Source organism: Penaeus chinensis, chromosome 2 (assembly GCF_019202785.1).
Source record: "Penaeus chinensis breed Huanghai No. 1 chromosome 2, ASM1920278v2, whole genome shotgun sequence".
Lineage (NCBI taxonomy): Eukaryota > Metazoa > Arthropoda > Malacostraca > Decapoda > Penaeidae > Penaeus > Penaeus chinensis.
In genome coordinates, this window is record NC_061820.1 from 14,098,766 (window position 1) to 14,116,512 (window position 17,747).

Below are 17,747 nucleotides of genomic sequence, written 5' to 3' on the forward strand. Positions count from 1 at the left end.
TTAGTATAGAAATGATATGTACTATGCAACCCCACTAAGGCCAATTATCTGTCTGCTGCTGCTGATTCTTACCTCTGCTTGAACGACCTCCGAAGCTCCCCTCCTCCTCCTCCTTCCGGAACTCTCGCTGATGATGTTAGTGACTCTGATATTTTCCGGTGCGATATTTAGCAAGAGAGCCAAATTCTGCACAAGGTTCTCTTCGAAGAAATTGTCGGGATCGACCGCAATGCCCATGGAGAGGATTATTGTAGGGGTCGTTGTAATATCTATCACAGACCCGCCTCGTAGGACGACATGAAGGAGCTTTTCTTCTCTTTGCAGGTAATTGGTTCCTACAGGCTGGGGAAGAGAAGGCACAATTACAAAGGGAAAAATCGGTGCCAGAAAGAAAGCAAGTATGCGAAAGTCGTCCCAAGAGAGATGAGTGAGGTCGATGAGCAAGGAAATATGAAATAACGATACTTACATCAGTGATGGAAGGGAAGAACGAATCGCTTTCGGGAAGAAGTTGGTAATTTGCTGGATATTGAGAATCGTCAATGTTGGTTGGAGGGACATACACGCCGTCAACAGATATGTCGAATCTTTGCGTCTTCGGGAAGTACATGCGAAGAAGAACGGCCTCGCTGGGATCCGTGTGGAGCAAGTGGAATCGGATGACCTGTGACAATATGTCCTGCTAGTTAGTCTCCCAAAATGGAGAGGGCATCTACATCATAATCGTCTGAGCTTTCCTAAGAATATTTGTACATGTTCTCCTTGGTGATTAAAATAGGTCATCCTTGTCTTTACTTACCTGAGGTGGAGTACTAGTCATAGCCATTTCGTAAGTATGCCCTGTAGCCACAACAGCATAGAAAGTGGAAATTCTCTCCTGACAGGTATAGCCGAAGCACCATCCGCGATCCATCGGCCCATTCAGCAGGTCCACATAACCATTCACGCCTAGATGTGTAAGGAATTCCCAATGTTTGGTAATAAAAACATTATTGTATAGCTATACAGACAAGTGTAGGCATCTTGTGTTAATTACTATCTGAGATAGGTCACTATCATTGGGTACTAGGATCATCTTACCTGGGTTTGCAATGAGACCAATGGGAGACAAGCGACGAATTTCTGTGTCTGTATCCATGCTTTCAACGACCATCATGCGGTGCCTAAGATTCGTGCACTTCCATGCTCGCCACTCCGCCATGAGAGTGCAAGAGTCATCACGAATGATTCCTGTCCAAGAATTGAAGGATTATTGATTCTGATACTTGATCAAAAACACTGCTTGTGATGAATATGCTTTAAAAATTTGATTCTTATGAATCAATTTTAGGTCACATAACACACCTTTCTCTGGGAACTTGTCTGCCGCTGTAATGATACTGCCATTGGAATTTTGACGAAGAGAGACTGGAATCCTGTAATCCCCGACTCCGCGACTTCGATCTCCATCCCACTCGAACTCGGCTTGCGAGGTGGCGGTGGCTCCCGCAGCACCTTCAGAAAGAAGAGGACATGAGATCTGATTCAATGAGAATATGCTGTTGAAATACTAATAGCATATCAAATACCGGAATGGGCAGATAGTTTAACGAAGGCCATAATGACGAGGAAACTGTCTGGATGTGGGATCTATGCGTCCACAGGAGGAAATTACAAATGGGATGTAGAAATAATATTTTTTGACAGAATTGGAGAGTAATAGTATGGTTCACTGAATGCACATTAAAATAATAATTGCGTATCAAATGTCATATTGACGAGGAAAATGTCTACATGTGGGATCTACGCATCTACAGAAGGAAAGTGCAAAGTAGAAATAATGGGTTTTACCAGAATTGGGGAGTAACATCATGTTTTCTTGAATGGCAGGGCATGAAATTCTAAAGGCCCTCTAGGCTTAAAGGTGTACTCACCAAGGAAAGTGCCGTCATTGTCAGTAATTATAACCTTTTTGTGGCCATCGCAGTCCATGTCCACACAGTCTGAGGGGTTCACTCTTCCAAGGTTGGGTCTGTTGGAATTGAGAGTGTTAACCATCATTACTCACATTTTTCCTTCGAAATATAATTTCTAATATCCGCATTGACATTTTCTAATCACTCCCATTATCAGGTTTATTTCCTGAAGTATGCATGGAAACTGAAAGGACTTGGACTTACTCGAATAGGAAGAGCTTGTTATTTTCCAAAGTGTCGAGGAAGGTCAGGCCACTAACAAAGACCGGGTGGATAGCATCATCTGCATCTTTGTTGGATATCATGGCAACATCCTTGCCACAAGAGCGAGTGGCATAGTTAGCGAACTTGACGTTACTGATGTATGTGGCTCCGTTGATGGCTGGGTAACTGGATGCCTCGTGGAATGCATGTTTGGGAGCCACTGCAATAGATATATATTTTTTTTTAATACAAAAGAGTCGACTGCTTGGTTATCTTTTTTATAGTGATAATTTTAGCTTGATTAAAAGTTTTCATTGATTACTGAGGAAAAGACTTCAGACTTACTGTTGAGTCCTGAGACAAAGGCTGCCAGCATCACTCCGGCATTTCCCCCATCAATGCCTTTTGTCCACAGAGTATTAAAGAAGCTCTGAGCATTGGATTGAGAGTCGTGGTAAATACAGTCATAAGACGGCGATGCTCCGATGAACAAGGAGTTATCTGTAGTTGCTGTTTTCGTTGAGACCATGTGGCTCAATGCAGGTGGAGCGTAAATGATCTGGTTTGTTCCAATAGGGTTGTCAGCACTAACCACCTGTAACAGACCATGAAGAGGTGAAAATGAGTGAACTTCGATCCAATTAATTACAATTAATTACCATGTTCTCTTTATCTGCTGCTTATAGTTAAGCTTAGTTTTAGTTTCATGTTACTTATAGTTATAATTATATTTCAATTGTTTCTAGATGGATCGAATTCACTGTGAAACATATTTTAAAAACTCACGTTTGTTAGGTGGAGGCTTGCATAACTTTGCATGTAGAAGGCTGTATCGGTGATTCTCCATGCGTAAAAGTTATTGATCCTTCTGCAATCCATAGGTTCTGGGTTTCCTTTTTTCCATAACTGCAAATATATGGAAACATAGATAGGAAGATCCAGGTAAACACTGTAGTTATTCACATATAATTCATAAAAATGTCAAACATCACTAACATTACTTCTTACTTACCATAACACCATATGTTGCACCATGAACTTCATTGTCGACCCAGTTAGTGGACTCTTCACAAAGCTCTCCATAGGTACGGTAGCCAGCAAGCTCAGATCCTTGTGGAATGAAAGAGAAATTGAAATTGTAAATTAGTGTAATGATTATCAGACTTCTCAATATGAATTCTAAATGATTGCGTACCACTATTGCTCAGTCCTGAGATCAGATAATTGATTCTATCCTTACCAGCAACAACATTGCCCTGTAGTACAGTTCTAGAGGCTTTATTGAGATGGAATCCGCCTTCCCATGGCTGGTACTGAGATTCTGATTCGCCGTTGTATGTGCCAGGGAAGAACAAAAGAGATACCAAGTTGTAGCGGAAGGTGTTGTCCTCACCCTCGTCGACGATGCCTGTGGACAAAGAAGTGTCAGGTATTTGCCAAACTTAGTAGTCAAGTTACACAAGAGTAATACACATTCGAATGTTCAAATGCAGCCATGTTCCATACTCACTAGAGCCAACGGTATAGTAAACGACGTTATTTTCAACGACGAAGTTGTTTGAACGGAAGAACCCAATAGCACTGTTGAAGTTCTTGTTGAAGCTACACTTCTGCACGTAGTTGGAACCATCGTCAGTCCCCAGACTATGGAAAGCTAAGGAGAACCTTGGATCGGTGGATTCTGAGAAGTCCTTCTGACCCATGTTCTTAAATTCTACGCAGGAAAGCTGAGCACTTCCTGTAGACAATCAAATGTAAAGTTACACTTAAAAATGCACAAAAAGGTCATGATATGCCTCCTAACACCTCTAAAATGCGAATTATCCATTGACAAACTATTCGCCCTCGGCTTTGTCCCATTCTCTGTTTTGCTCCTTTACCTTGATAATCCACTCCTTCTGCAGTCAACGAGGAAACGAGGACGCGACCTCCGAAACCTTCTGCATTCAGACCTACATAGTCGCTGCCTTCGATGGCGATGTTGTGAGTGAGAAGGCCAACTTCACCAGCCATTACGTACTGAGTGCCATCAGAAAGTGTGTGAGTCTCGCCTAAGAGAAAAGAGAAAAGCATACGTAGATAGCAATAGCCTGGTAATTCTGTACAGTGCTGGTTGATTCTGTCTAATTTGTTCTCTAATGAGATTATTCGGTGATAAGTGAATGGTGTACAGAATGCACGAGAGCACAGAGCTTTATTATCGTGGTGTATATAGCTGCCGTTACCTAAATGTTCATAGATGAGAGCAGCATCAAGGGTGAGAGTGTTGCCAGATACAGCTGTGACCATCCGCACTTCGGTTTCGGTAGCCTCCTTGCCGGTAGTAGTGATTATTACCTGTAGAAAATAACGGTTGTGAACTTAACTGCTCTTTCATCAGTGGTATTCCACAGTGCAATGCTCATCCTTCAAAAATGAGTTAACTGTATACTCACACACAGCATAGACCTGTTGTATGAAACACAGAATGCACTCATTCACCTCTTTATTGAGCCATGACAAGTCGGCGGCTTCAGCAAGCGTGATTACAGTCTCCCCGACGGCAGCAGTGGCTCCAAGTTTGACCCAAGTGGTGGAAGGACATTGCCCGTTGAGAATCAGTTGCCCAAATACACCTAAAAAACGTTTTCAATTAGTATTAGCCAAATGTGTTCTTTAGGTCTTTGTAACTGCTACCATATCTATCATACAAAAGGAAAACAATGGCAGTTTTACCCATAGCCTTCCATCCAACGTCGGGTGTGCCGTCGGGCATGGGCATGTCAACATTGTCGGGATCATTAGGGTCTGTGGTGCCTCTGAGGACGATGTCGAGCTCATGCGTGAAGGGGGCGTCTTCGGTAAATCCGGCTACCAGAGTTCCACCCTGTGGGTAATTTCAGATATGACCGGTGGTGTCGGTGCAATAACCGGGTAATGGCAACGTATTTACGACATTGCACTTGGTAAATTTCTAGAGAATATTTGGAGGGGTGAAGGGAGCTACCTGAATGAAAACCTACCTGCAGGAAAATGATGGTAGCACTGAACACATGATCTCTAGAGTCTTCAAACTCCAAACCGCCGTAAACATAAACACGGCCGAGGCTTGGTGTATCTGTATCCACGATGATCCACATTCCTGAAGAGAAGGTAAATTCGTCAAAGCCAACTCAATACCCATGACTGAACGGAAAAAAATCAGGTAACCGATGACAGGTGCAAAGTTTCTGATTATAAAATTTTTATCTGACTGGAGACAGTCATGCCTACCATTCTGGAAAGTTATACTACTAAATGCATAGAAATGCTTCCCTTCCTCTACTTTTCTGTATGCGCTTCAAATTATCTTCTCAGTCTCTCTCCTCATCTCCTATTCTCTGTCTCACACATACATTCACACTCTTACTTACTAAGTGACTCACCCATCCAGCCACCCGCTTACCCATCCACTCACTCACTCACTCATTTTCTCATTGACTTACCTGGAGGAATGATAATCTCATCGCCTTCCACTGGTAGGCCATATTCTTCCTCCGTCGGATGCCCTCCTGATCCTACAGGAACCTCCTTCCAGGTCTCAACGTCGGACCACAGGAAAGTAACATCCGGTCGGCCAGTGGGCACGGGCGGAGGCGTGGGAGCAACACAGCCCGCGTATTCGCACCTGTTGGGGTGAGTTTAGTCAGGAATGGTATTATGGGGCACTAGTTGAGCTAAAGGGAGGATGAAATGAGGATATTTTCATGATAGGAAGTTCATTATGGTGACTCCCTCGAAATGCTGCTAATACTATTTTATTTGGGTGTTGATTTTAAAAAGCATAGCAAAATGGTTGGTTATCCACACACCATCCACATTCACAAAATAACATACACACAAAATGTTAGTAATCTAACCATCCCTAAAAAACTTACCTGTATGTCTTAAAGTCAATGTTTCGTGTCCGACCTGTATTTCGCTCATCAAAGACGGTTCGTTTCTTCCTAGATTCTTTATTATACGAAACTGCAAAAGAAGTGATAGTTTACACAGCTGTGATTATCTAAAGTATTGTCTAGTGAGAGAATTTTTTTTTTTTTTTTTTTTTGTGTGTGTGTGTGTGAGAGAGAGAGAGAGAGAGAGAGAGAGAGAGAGAGAGAGAGAGAGAGAGAGAGAGAGAGAGAGAGAGAGAGAGAAAGTAAGTGTATTTGAATTTCCCATTCGACCCCCCCCCCCCCCATGAAAAATCATCCACTGCATACCCATATAAGTCATCTTCTTTGAGGATTCGTCCCAGTAGTATTCCCCGTGATAACCTGTAACCGGGTCTGGAAGGGTGTCAGAGCTGTTTCTCTCCACACCTGTTGTGCTACAGAAAAACAAAAAACATAAAACGTGTTTAGCTTTATTTCATGACATAATACCCATGTATATCTCTCCATTAACAGTTTCTGTAATTTTAGTATTCAGTTTAAAGATCTACCTGTACAACAATTCGAGAATTACAGTTCATCCGTTACCTGAAGTAATCTGGAGTTTGCATGAATTGGTGTTGTACGTAATAGTACTGTCCACTCAGCATATTTTTACTCTGAGCATCATATTCGATATTCGTTTGCTACAGGGTGAAATAAAGGATCATTGTTATCACACAAAGAATTCTATGAAAATATTATCTTGATAATTTCACAGCCTTCCAACTTTCCCATAAAAGACTTATATAAAAGGATCTCAAAAAATGTGAAATAAACCCATATTTCGAGGAATACTCACCTTTTCCCTATATTCGAACATCCAGTCATAGGTACCTCCTGTGGACACTATACCCATCCATCCCTCGCCACCGTCCAACCTCTCCATGCGATACGGGATGGTAGTATTGCCGTAGTTGTTCGAGAGAATCAGATCGCCTCCTCGGAAGGACTGCGGCTTCACGTTGGTTCCCTTTACGCTGAGTCTGACGAACTCGACAGAGGAGGTGCAGACGGCACCGGGGACCTTTGGAGATATGGATGAGCATCTTAGAACACTTGTTTTTGGTATTATGTGTTGTAAAGATTCTCCATATAGTGTTCTAATTTAAATTGAGAGAGAGAGGAAGCAAGTCCGAAGAACTTACCTCTGGATTCAGAGAGAAATCTGAGACACTTTTCGTACATTCAGGTGGCAGAATACCCGAGACTGGTACAACTTTATTTTCAGCAGCCCCAGACAGTGATCCATCTGCATCGATCCACACTGTTTCATGTTCCCACTTGAACTTCAGCTGTAGGGAAATATTGTGAGATTTAGCAACCTTATGTATCAATATACTAATCACTTTGATATATTTCCTAACCTTCTAACAACCAAGCAACTTCAAAAGGGAGGACGGATTACGCTGAATACCTTGTTAGGCGAGTTTACAAAGGTGAGGCCTTTGACCTGTGCTTGATAACCTCCCTGGAAGACTTTGCACTGAGAGCACCCTGACAGCGCTGTGCACTTGTTGGTATCGAAGTTGTAAAACTCGGTGTCGGCGATGCTGAAGACGGCCTTCTTCGGTGTTATGATTCCGCTAGTTTCATCTCCGCAGCCTTCGGGAGTGAGCGCCGAGTGACCAATGATCACCGAGTTAAAGACTCCTGCAAATAGAAAATGAAAGGTGTTAATGGTCACTTCTCACCGAGTGTATCATCATAGTGTTGAGGCAGTTTTGCAAATGCATTACTGATTTTATAAATGCAAACATACCAGATCCGTTGTCCATTCCGAATCCACCCTCCATCTGCACCATTTCGATGCCAGAAAATTCATTATCCAGAGCCACAAAGTTGTGGAACTGCAGTTGTCCTCCAAACACGATCTCCGCCCCGCGCTCATTCCTCCATGTGGTCAACCCGTCCCATCTGGCAACCTATAGAGGAGTGTTGGGAAGAATTAATAAAGTGCAAGGACATGAAACATTCACATAAGGTTATACTGAGAGAACTGCTGATGGCGCTTCAAAATCGAAAATGAGATGTGTAACTACTATTATTTCGCAGTGATGCTACACTTCCAACAACTGAATACATACCAAATTCCTCCCCCAGCATTCATTGTTTTTTGGGAAGTAGCCGTCCATGGAGAATACCCATAAACCATACCTAGATGCAATGAATACCAGGGACATGTCATTCAGGCTTCATATTCTTTAATAGTTATCATTATCCTAAACATGAATATCACTGCATTTTTTTATATAACCCACAAAGGAACCCAGCCTACCTGCCCATGGAATGCGCCGTGTTATTGCTGAACTCTCCAATGGGCGCATTGTTCTGGCAGATGGAGTTGGTCGCGGAGGGACCTGACGGGTGGCGCTCCAGCCGGTACCAGTAGCCGAAGTGAGTGCCTCCCGCGGCTGCGTTGTGGCGGACGATATTGTTGGGGTGCACGATCTGTGGTTGAGGGAGGGGCTTAGTGCACAACTTTCTTAAAATTGTTAGTAGTAGTTGGGGCTATCATTCGTTATCTTTAATATTATCACTGGTAGCCTTTGCTATTTCTATTACTAGTTTTTTGTCACTATTACTACCACTACTACTACTATTAATGTAGTTGTTATCACAATAGTCAATTGTCATTATCATTATTTTTCTTATCTAGCATAAGGATAAAACCTCTGTAAGTAAATCATATTTTTCAGATGCGAATAATTTATATTCCGCCGGCTCTCTCTGCAAGCATGTGACTACTATCATAAATTATAGTCGTATCCTCTCTGAATTCAGTCTACGACAGGAGTGATCTTAATCTAGCATACATTCAATCACTAGAAACAGTAAGCTAATGATACATACCCAATAGGAGGATGGAGTTACATCAACATTCAGCAACGACGACGAACTTCTTGTGTAAACAGCAAGGTTGTACTGGATCACATTGAACTGTTCCACACCATCCTCAGTGAAGATAGCATGGCCCATGGTATTGTAGACGACGTTCTTCTCCACAGTGAGGTAATCGGCAGCGTGGATGGTCACTGCACGGTTGTACGTACGATGTACGGCGCAACCACGGATGTAAGAGGTGTTGACGTTGCCGACCAAGTGGAAGTGAAGGGGATAGCGACCCAGCTGGAAGGCCTATGGAAAGAAATTAAAGACTGACTATCCATACCGTTTGCTTTTGTCGGCTTACGACCTGTGATATAATTTCCAAAGAGAAATTGACTGGACTGTTGTGTGACCTACCTGTCCAGCCTCCGTGACCTCGACGTATTCGACGCGGCCCTGCACGAGGTCTTTGTTTGCTTCCTTGCCGAACAGCATGACCGTCGCACCGAACTGGGCGCCTCCGATCTCTTCGCCAAACCTTCCGTTAAAGCAAGACTGGACCTTGAACTGACCTGCGGAAGAAGCAGACGAATTGATGGATTGATATTAAATAGACGGTTATCTTGTTCATTATTTCGGATATTTAGAACTATGTGTGTGTATATATACATACCTGTATGTACATACCACCCAACATACATATATGCATATATATATATATATATATATGTATATATATATATATATGTATATATATATGTGTATATATATATGTATGTATATATATGTATATATATATGTATATATATATTTATATATATGTGTGTGTGTGAATGTGTATGAAATGTATAATACTTATAAATATATATATACAAACACACACACACACACACACACACACACACACACACACACACACACACACATATATATATATATATATATATATATATATATATATATATATAAAGATGCACATACATATATCCACACACACACTTATATAAATATAAATAGATGCACATACATACACACACACACACACATATTTGTGTCTGTGCATGCGTGTGCATGTTAAGTGTCTGTCTGTATGTATGTATGTATATGAAATACTTATTTTATCTACTGTATATACACAATATACAGTATATGCTGTAATGTATATAGTGTAAGTAGTGTATACTTTACAGTGTAAGTATACCTGGACGCCAGTCTTCATCGCAAGCCTCAATCTCTTCAACGAAGTCCAAGTTAACGCTGCCTCTAATCTTGATGTTACGTGTGAGGAGGCCGACCTCAGCGCGGGTCTCTACTGTGTGGCTGCCGAAGGTCTGCTCGATGGAGATGTGCTCGAACTCGAGGGGCTCTGTGAGGGTGAGGGTGAGGCCGTCGGCTGACACGGAGGCGATGGTACGCTCTTCGTTCTCGTTGACCATAAACCTGCAACGTGATGGACCAGTTAAAGGTTAACCTGCGGTCTCCATTCTCGCTGTGGTTCTGGCTGGGCTGCCTTTCAGTTTTCTTTTCAGGTCATGTATTTTTTGTTTTCTTGATCGCCATGAATAAAGCTACAGATGTTAATTAAATCAATAGGTACTTTTTGCCGGTTTTGGGTGTTGACACACATTCGCATAAGCACAAAGTAGCTGTGTGAATGTTGCTTAAAAAAGACAACTGCGTATAAATTAGAATAATTCGACAGTAGCCTCACCTGTGCTCAGTTGTAGCAATGACAATATTGTCTCCAGCCTTCCAGCTAACGGGCTGTTTGAGGGTTATTGTAGAGCTGCCTTGAGCTGCCGTGGCTGCCAGGTGTGTCCATGTTACGTCCATGGGAGCTCCATGGAGGTCTAAGGTACCTTCACGCACAGCCAGTACCTGGAAGATGAAATAGAAAATATTGATTACCAGATTATGAATTAATTTCAATGAGTGCAAAATTAGCGACTGCATTTGTATATGTCATCATTTTTAATCAGATTCTAATCATCACCTTTGCTCCGTAATTGGGTAACTCGATAGTCTTTGTGTCGCCATAGAGTTCGATAACAGCATTGCCCATGAATGGCTCTTCCTCGGACCCGATGCTCAGCGATCCTCCCTCGACGACCAGGATGTACTTGGCTCGCAGGATGATCTCTGATGTCGCTTCCTGGTCGAATACCACGTGACCTCCCTTAAGGAATACACGGCATCCAATCTCTCTTACCCTTGATCAGGAGCATTTCGAGGACAGCTGTCGACTCGTCCATGAGAATAGTCTGGCCGTTTTCGATGACAACGAGCTGGCCTTCTGATGGCACGGGCTCTCCGCCCCACGTGAACACTGAACTCCAGCGATCAATGTAAAAGAACTCCCCAGTCTCGTCCTAGGAAGATATTGGTTCGAATTAAGGAAAAGGGGCATCTGGGACTGAACTTGGTTATTATCATCATGTAATTAAAATTTAAACTGAGTGTTGCTTTTATATTTACGATTAGAATATCTTCCATTCCAGATTGAAATTCATATGATACCCACAACTGTAGCAATGCCTTTTCCAGGCACAGTAACCATAACAGGAACCTTCCCGGGTCCATCGTGGGAGTTAGTACTGCAAATGATCTCGGTGCTGCTTTCAGTCACGATGTTGCAAACTGAGCCTCCAATCGTGACTACGTTTCCAGTTGCTCTGTAAAGGAATTAAACTTTGTTTTATGGGAACCAAACAAGAGCACATTTATTCTTCATGTTATATGCAGTTATTATGACAAATGTACGAAAGGCTAAACATGCAAAAAGGTAACTTACGCAAAACCAGTTCCCGTGATGGTAACCTCGGTTCCGCCAGCTGTTCCTCCTCTTGTGGGGGAAACGGAAGTGACGGAAGAGCTTAGAGAAGAGTCATAAGTGAATCCGTCAACAAGCGTCGTGCTTGTAGCGTCGGGATTCGTCACAACAACGTCACACGACTCTGTGCCACTTCCTCCTGGTTGAATAAAACGTGTCTTTTAAGATGGTCGAAAATTATGATGTATTTACAAAACAAAACGTCTGAAAATTAGTAATGAAGATTGCAATAGTTCACTTGTAAAATTTAGCATGGACTTAAGTACCTGGTGTCCTCGGGGGAACGACAAAGGTAATGGAGCCAAAACTGGCAGCAGTGACATCACACGTGGCATTGCATATGGTCACTGTAGTGCCGCCGGCTGGGTCGAAACCTGTGCCAGTCAGCGTCGCTTCCACTCCTCCGAAGCCTCCTGCAGATTCGAATTAAAAATGAGGAAGATTTCAAATCCTCTGATCCATGTTGCAAACGTCTGTACAAATTGAATGTTCGTTATATTAGGATTCTTTTGAGGTTATGTATATTCAGCACATAGACTAGTAAACCAACCTGAAGATGGGCTCATGGAGTCGACTGAAAAACTGTAGGTGATGCTAATCACATTTGAGTACCCATAGAGAACATCTCTTACAATGATATCATAAGTGCCTGAAGCCAGTTCTGGACTCTGCAACAGAAATATCGTTTTTATTAGAGTGCGTGCATGTTACATTATCATGAACAATGTATCATTATCATAAGGTATCATTATGATTTTAATATGGGTTCTAGATAGTGCACGTAAACAACACATGAGGAAAAGCCACCTTGCAAGTAACGGTAGTGGAGGTGGCAGCGACTTCAGTGCAGTTCGATCCGCCGACTGTGACCTCCGGATCATCGGTGGCCAGTTTCAGGTTTGTTCCAGATAAGGAAATGCTTGCATCACAACAAGCAATTGGGGATATTCTGTAAAAGGAAATGTCCTTTGCAATAAAATAAAAACGATGATAATGGTAATAACAATAATAACGATGATGATGATGATAATAATAATAATGATAATAATGATTATAACAATAGTAATAATGATAATAATAGTATTGATAATAACAATAATGATAATAATAATAGTATTCATAATAACAATAAAGGTAATAATAATAGTATTAATAATAACAATAATAATAAGAAGAACAACAATAACGATAATAATAATCATTGTAAATGGATGACGAGAGGAAGTGCGCCCTGAAACTCACGGGTCACTGGAGAGGACTGGGGTCTTAGCGGAGTCGTAGGTGAAGTCAGTTGGCGAGTTGGTTGTAATTCCTCCAGAAGTAACTGCCACCGACGCAACACCAGCTGCGTGGACTGGGGTGAGGCACGTGATGGTGTCAATGGTTTCTGTCTGGATATCGCACTCCAGGCCGTCCACGGTTACATTCAGATCTCCTGGAGTGAAACTAGAGCCCGAAATGGGAAGAAAGGCGCCGCCATTGACGCTGCCCTCCGTCGGGGATATTGTGGATACAACGGCGGCCGTTGTGATGGCTCCTACGGCAGAGTCGACGGAAGCATCGCCGAGACCCTCCACCGACAGTGAAATAGCATAGCTGCCAGCTGGGAGATCGCTCGTATCGCAGACAATTGTGGTGTCCGTGACTGAAGTTGGCGTGCACTCATATGTGGTCTGTGATGCTTCTCGTTTCTCTCGCACCACCTCTGTGACAGGCGCTTCTGCCTTTGCGACGCGTTTGCTACCTCCGATCCTCCACGCTCCGAGGGCCTTCGATTCCTCGAAGTTTCTCGCATTTGTTTTCGTAAATGTGCCCCAGAAATGGCTGTCCGCTCCCATATCGTCAAAATGGATATCACAAAGACAGCATCAGGACTGGTGGATGTTGTCCGGATACAGGAGCAGACGCTATAATGATCAACCTTCACTATCCTTGGTATGAATCAGTCAAACCTCGAATCTGGAGAAGTTGTGCTGTATAATCCAAATGTTATAGGTTTATAAAGGTTTAATTTCATTCCGTTTGTTATACTGGATATTCTTGGTGTGACATAGTGTCTGTTTTATTTTGCTTCTAAGTTATCCCCTATGTGCAAGGAATGGCCAAGGTTGGTGTCACCCAGTAGTGGCAGGAATCAAGGGTGGTGTTAGAATAACAGTGGACCTGAAAAAAATAGATAACCAGGTGGCACGCCAACCTTACCCATCGACAACTCCACATACTGCTATTAGGATTGGTCATCCGTGAGCCCAATATTTTACGACCTTAGAGGCTTTACATGGATACTGGCAAATTGAAGAGAAGAGAACCAATATTTGACTACGTTTATGGCGCAGTGTGGCCAGTACCGTTTTTGCCGTGGACACATGGAATTCGCTGCTACAGGTGTTGACTTTGGTTGCAGAGTTGGCACAGTCCTGGGCAATATAGAAAACTGTGGCAATACTGTGGATAACATATAATTATAGGATTCTGACCATGAAACACATTGAGACAAGGTTTTGTTGTGATACCGAGAGTATGGTATCATCCCTTATGAAGAAAAATTTCTGCTTAGCAGTGCCATTAGTGAACTGTGTGTACAGGCCTCTCAAGGGGTCATTGTCGCTGATAAAGAGAATATTCGAGCTATTGCCGACTTCACGAAACCTGCTAATCTGACTGATTTACAACCATTCATGGAATCAACTTGGCAAATAGAGTCAGCAGATCATGATGCTGCATTTGAACAAGCATAGTAAGCTTTAATCCCCATTTTATGCTCATAATGGATCACCGATCACTGGGGCTGACCTAAAACTTTATACACTAGATGCGATAGAGAACTCACGACTCAAGTAACTGAGAGAAAAAAATGCCGTATATATATTCACTGCTACTTGGAAAAAGGGAAAGGAACTGTTCATCCCAGATGCATTGTCACATGCCCCTGGGGATCATCCAACACCAGAAGATGACCTGAGCAATGAGTTGAACCACTATGTAAGGAGCGTAATGAGTGAAGACTTTGTGTTGTTGAAGGTACTACCTCAGCACCACAAAGCAGTGACCTAGTGATCGTCGAAATGAAAGAAATATCTCCTAACGACCCAACCTGCACCAAGCTCCTCGATAGGGTTACTAAAGGATTCCCCACCAGCTGTTATGAACTGAATGGCGACTTTTTCCATTTTAGAAAGAGCCAGAGCAATTCTATGCAGTTGATGAACCTGTACTCTTTGAACTGAGAGTTGTAGACCCCTCTGCTCTTTGAAGATAGCCATCGTGGAATAGAAGCAACAAAGCGTTTGGCATGATAGACTGTGTAGAGGCTTGGAATTAATTTCAACATTACAAGCACTGTTAGCCATATGAACCATGTCAAGTTATGTTGCCAAGTCAGCAGCAAGATGTTACATGACGCTAATCTCTTTAGTTTATGGTTTATGTCGATATATTGTCTGGACTATGGCAACGATACGACAACGTCCTCTACGATCTGGATCTTCAGAAAGATCTTGTGAGATTGTAGTGGTCCTGTATGACTGCAAATGGATGAAGAACTAGCTGTGAGTTTCAAGATTTCCTTCTTAGATTGGGACTTTTTCATGATATATCTACACCTCACTACCATCAGGGGAACAGTCATGCTAAAGCAGCAGTCAAGTCAATGAAGCATATGATACTAAAAGTCGTACCTAATAGAAACTTATATATAGTTATTCGACTGTGGACTTCTAGAAATTCGAAATATGTGTGGATGACCGATCTCCAGCACGGTTGGACATGCGTTCCAGCTTATGCCATATTGTTTGTGCTTAGAGTGGCAAGTGAATGCAGAATACTGTGAACGACGTGCAGTTGCTTTCAAGAAACCGGCATAGCACAGTGCAACGCCTACGCACGAAAGCTGCCACTCCTGACATAGGGACACATTATGTCTGATGGGTCAAGGTAACAAGAGACTACCTCGTACAGACGACATCAGGAGTTCTCTGGCGAAATCAACGTTTCCTACAAGCAGAAATCTGATCCTATTGTGGGTGTACAATAAAGAATAACAACTCAAAGCCAATATCCAAAGATGTATCAATCACGTACAGCGTTCCGACCCCAAGACGGCGTCGCAGAACGCAGCAAGATGGTTCAAGATGACGTTTTGAACGAATTGCACAAATTCGCACAAAAAGACATTTATGAACGGGGGAGATGTGTTATATATACGTATCCCAACTTAGTATATGAAAATGCTGACCGCATAGCCTCCAAGCCCAGGAAACACATATGTATAAATATACGTATAAATGCTTATACTTTTGTAAGGGATTTATATGTTATCTAATGATAACAAAGTGGGCTTGGAGTTAATGAAATTAGCTAATCTCATTATTAATTTTACCTAGAGTCACAGACTCGCTCATCAGAGCTTCTCTAACGACTCCCTCACGGATATATATATATATATATATATATATATATATATATATGTAAACATATATATGTATATATATACACACATATATATATATATATATATGTATATATAAACATATATACATATATATGTTTATATATATATGTATGTACACACACACACACACCCACACACACACACACACACACACACACACACATATATATATATATATATATATATATATATATATGTATATGTATGTATGTATATATATACATATATATCTATAAATGTGTGTATATATATCTGTATATATATATATATATATATATATATCTGTATGTATGTTGTTTGTTTTTTTTAACAGCCATTCATTCCACATAGGCCTCTCTCAGTTCAAAATTGAGAGGTTTTATGGCAGTGCCACCCTTGCCTGATTGGATGCCCTTCCTAATCAACCGCGGTTCGGCGCGCTAACACCTGTGCCACGGCGGTGACTTCCCCTACGACACCTGGGTTTGACTTTTCAAGGCGATATGTCGTTTTCTCGGGCTCGAGCCAGCAATCTGAGCGCAGGCATTCTTACGACCGCCGCGACGGGGAATTGAACTCGGGACCACGAGGGTCGGAGTGCAGTGCTCGTATGTATGTATATATGTATATATATGTATATCTGTATGTACCTGTATATACATATATTTATAATATATATATTTATATATATGTATATATATATATATTACATATATATATCTGTGTGTATATATATACATATATATATAAATATATATATATATATATATATAGATATGTATATATATATATATATATATATATATATATATCTGTTTGTGTATATATATACATATATATATGTATATATTTATATATGTATGTATAATTATATATATATATGTATATGTATATATATACATATATATATGTATATATATATATTTATTTATATATATATATATATATCTGTATGTATATATATACATATATATATATATATATATATCTGTATGTACATATATATATATAAATATATATATATATATATATATATATATATATATATATATATACAGCAGCAGCACACAAGGATTACCCAGTCCTTAGGCGACTGGGGAACCTACCGGCTCCCCTGTAGATCTCCAACTTCAGTCTCCATCATCTGTGGGCACTCACACCCACAGTCACTCCCCAAAGTGATGAAACACTTGTCCAAATAGTAGATGCAAAAATCCCATCTGCAATGCCATCGCATAAAAGGACACATTCGTAAGACAGAGGGGTAGAGACACGGTAGACAGGCCAAGCCACAAAGGGTCCAGCTCCACCACCTCGTCTTCTACCCGGGGGACCCACACGGGGGTCTCTTGTGGGGTCTCATATCAATCTACATAAAAAAAAACAGCAAGCTAAGACCCCTTTCATTTACCCGCCCAAGACCATATCTCATCTTGCTCACATCTGGTGACAGCTGTGCTCCCAACCTCACGTATCGCTCATACATACACATGTATACATATACGTGTATACACTCAAGCACATATATAAATATATATATATATATATATATATATATATATATATAT

General features: G+C 41.4%; 1 protein-coding gene and 1 long non-coding RNA gene across 2 annotated transcripts in view; both read right to left on the bottom strand.

Moving 5' to 3' along the window:
* Nucleotides 1–17,747, bottom strand: part of LOC125034198 (fibrocystin-L-like) — a gene marked incomplete in the record, with an annotated part of 1,068,345 nt that overhangs the window by 1,025,696 nt on the left and 24,902 nt on the right. The window contains 20 exon segments of the mRNA XM_047625897.1: nucleotides 73–342; nucleotides 470–664; nucleotides 800–948; nucleotides 1,081–1,230; nucleotides 1,345–1,494; nucleotides 1,914–2,011; nucleotides 2,160–2,379; nucleotides 2,505–2,754; nucleotides 2,946–3,065; nucleotides 3,172–3,269; nucleotides 3,400–3,567; nucleotides 3,670–3,897; nucleotides 4,040–4,210; nucleotides 4,385–4,496; nucleotides 4,641–4,774; nucleotides 4,875–5,025; nucleotides 5,162–5,280; nucleotides 5,624–5,805; nucleotides 6,056–6,146; nucleotides 6,383–6,489. Of these exon segments, the coding sequence (XP_047481853.1) occupies nucleotides 73–342; nucleotides 470–664; nucleotides 800–948; nucleotides 1,081–1,230; nucleotides 1,345–1,494; nucleotides 1,914–2,011; nucleotides 2,160–2,379; nucleotides 2,505–2,754; nucleotides 2,946–3,065; nucleotides 3,172–3,269; nucleotides 3,400–3,567; nucleotides 3,670–3,897; nucleotides 4,040–4,210; nucleotides 4,385–4,496; nucleotides 4,641–4,774; nucleotides 4,875–5,025; nucleotides 5,162–5,280; nucleotides 5,624–5,805; nucleotides 6,056–6,146; nucleotides 6,383–6,489 (3,163 nt within the window).
* Nucleotides 7,026–7,739, bottom strand: LOC125035503. The gene is made up of 3 exons (XR_007115793.1): nucleotides 7,509–7,739; nucleotides 7,240–7,386; nucleotides 7,026–7,118 (listed from the first exon to the last, which is right to left on the bottom strand). It is a non-coding gene; the product is annotated as an uncharacterized LOC125035503 (long non-coding RNA).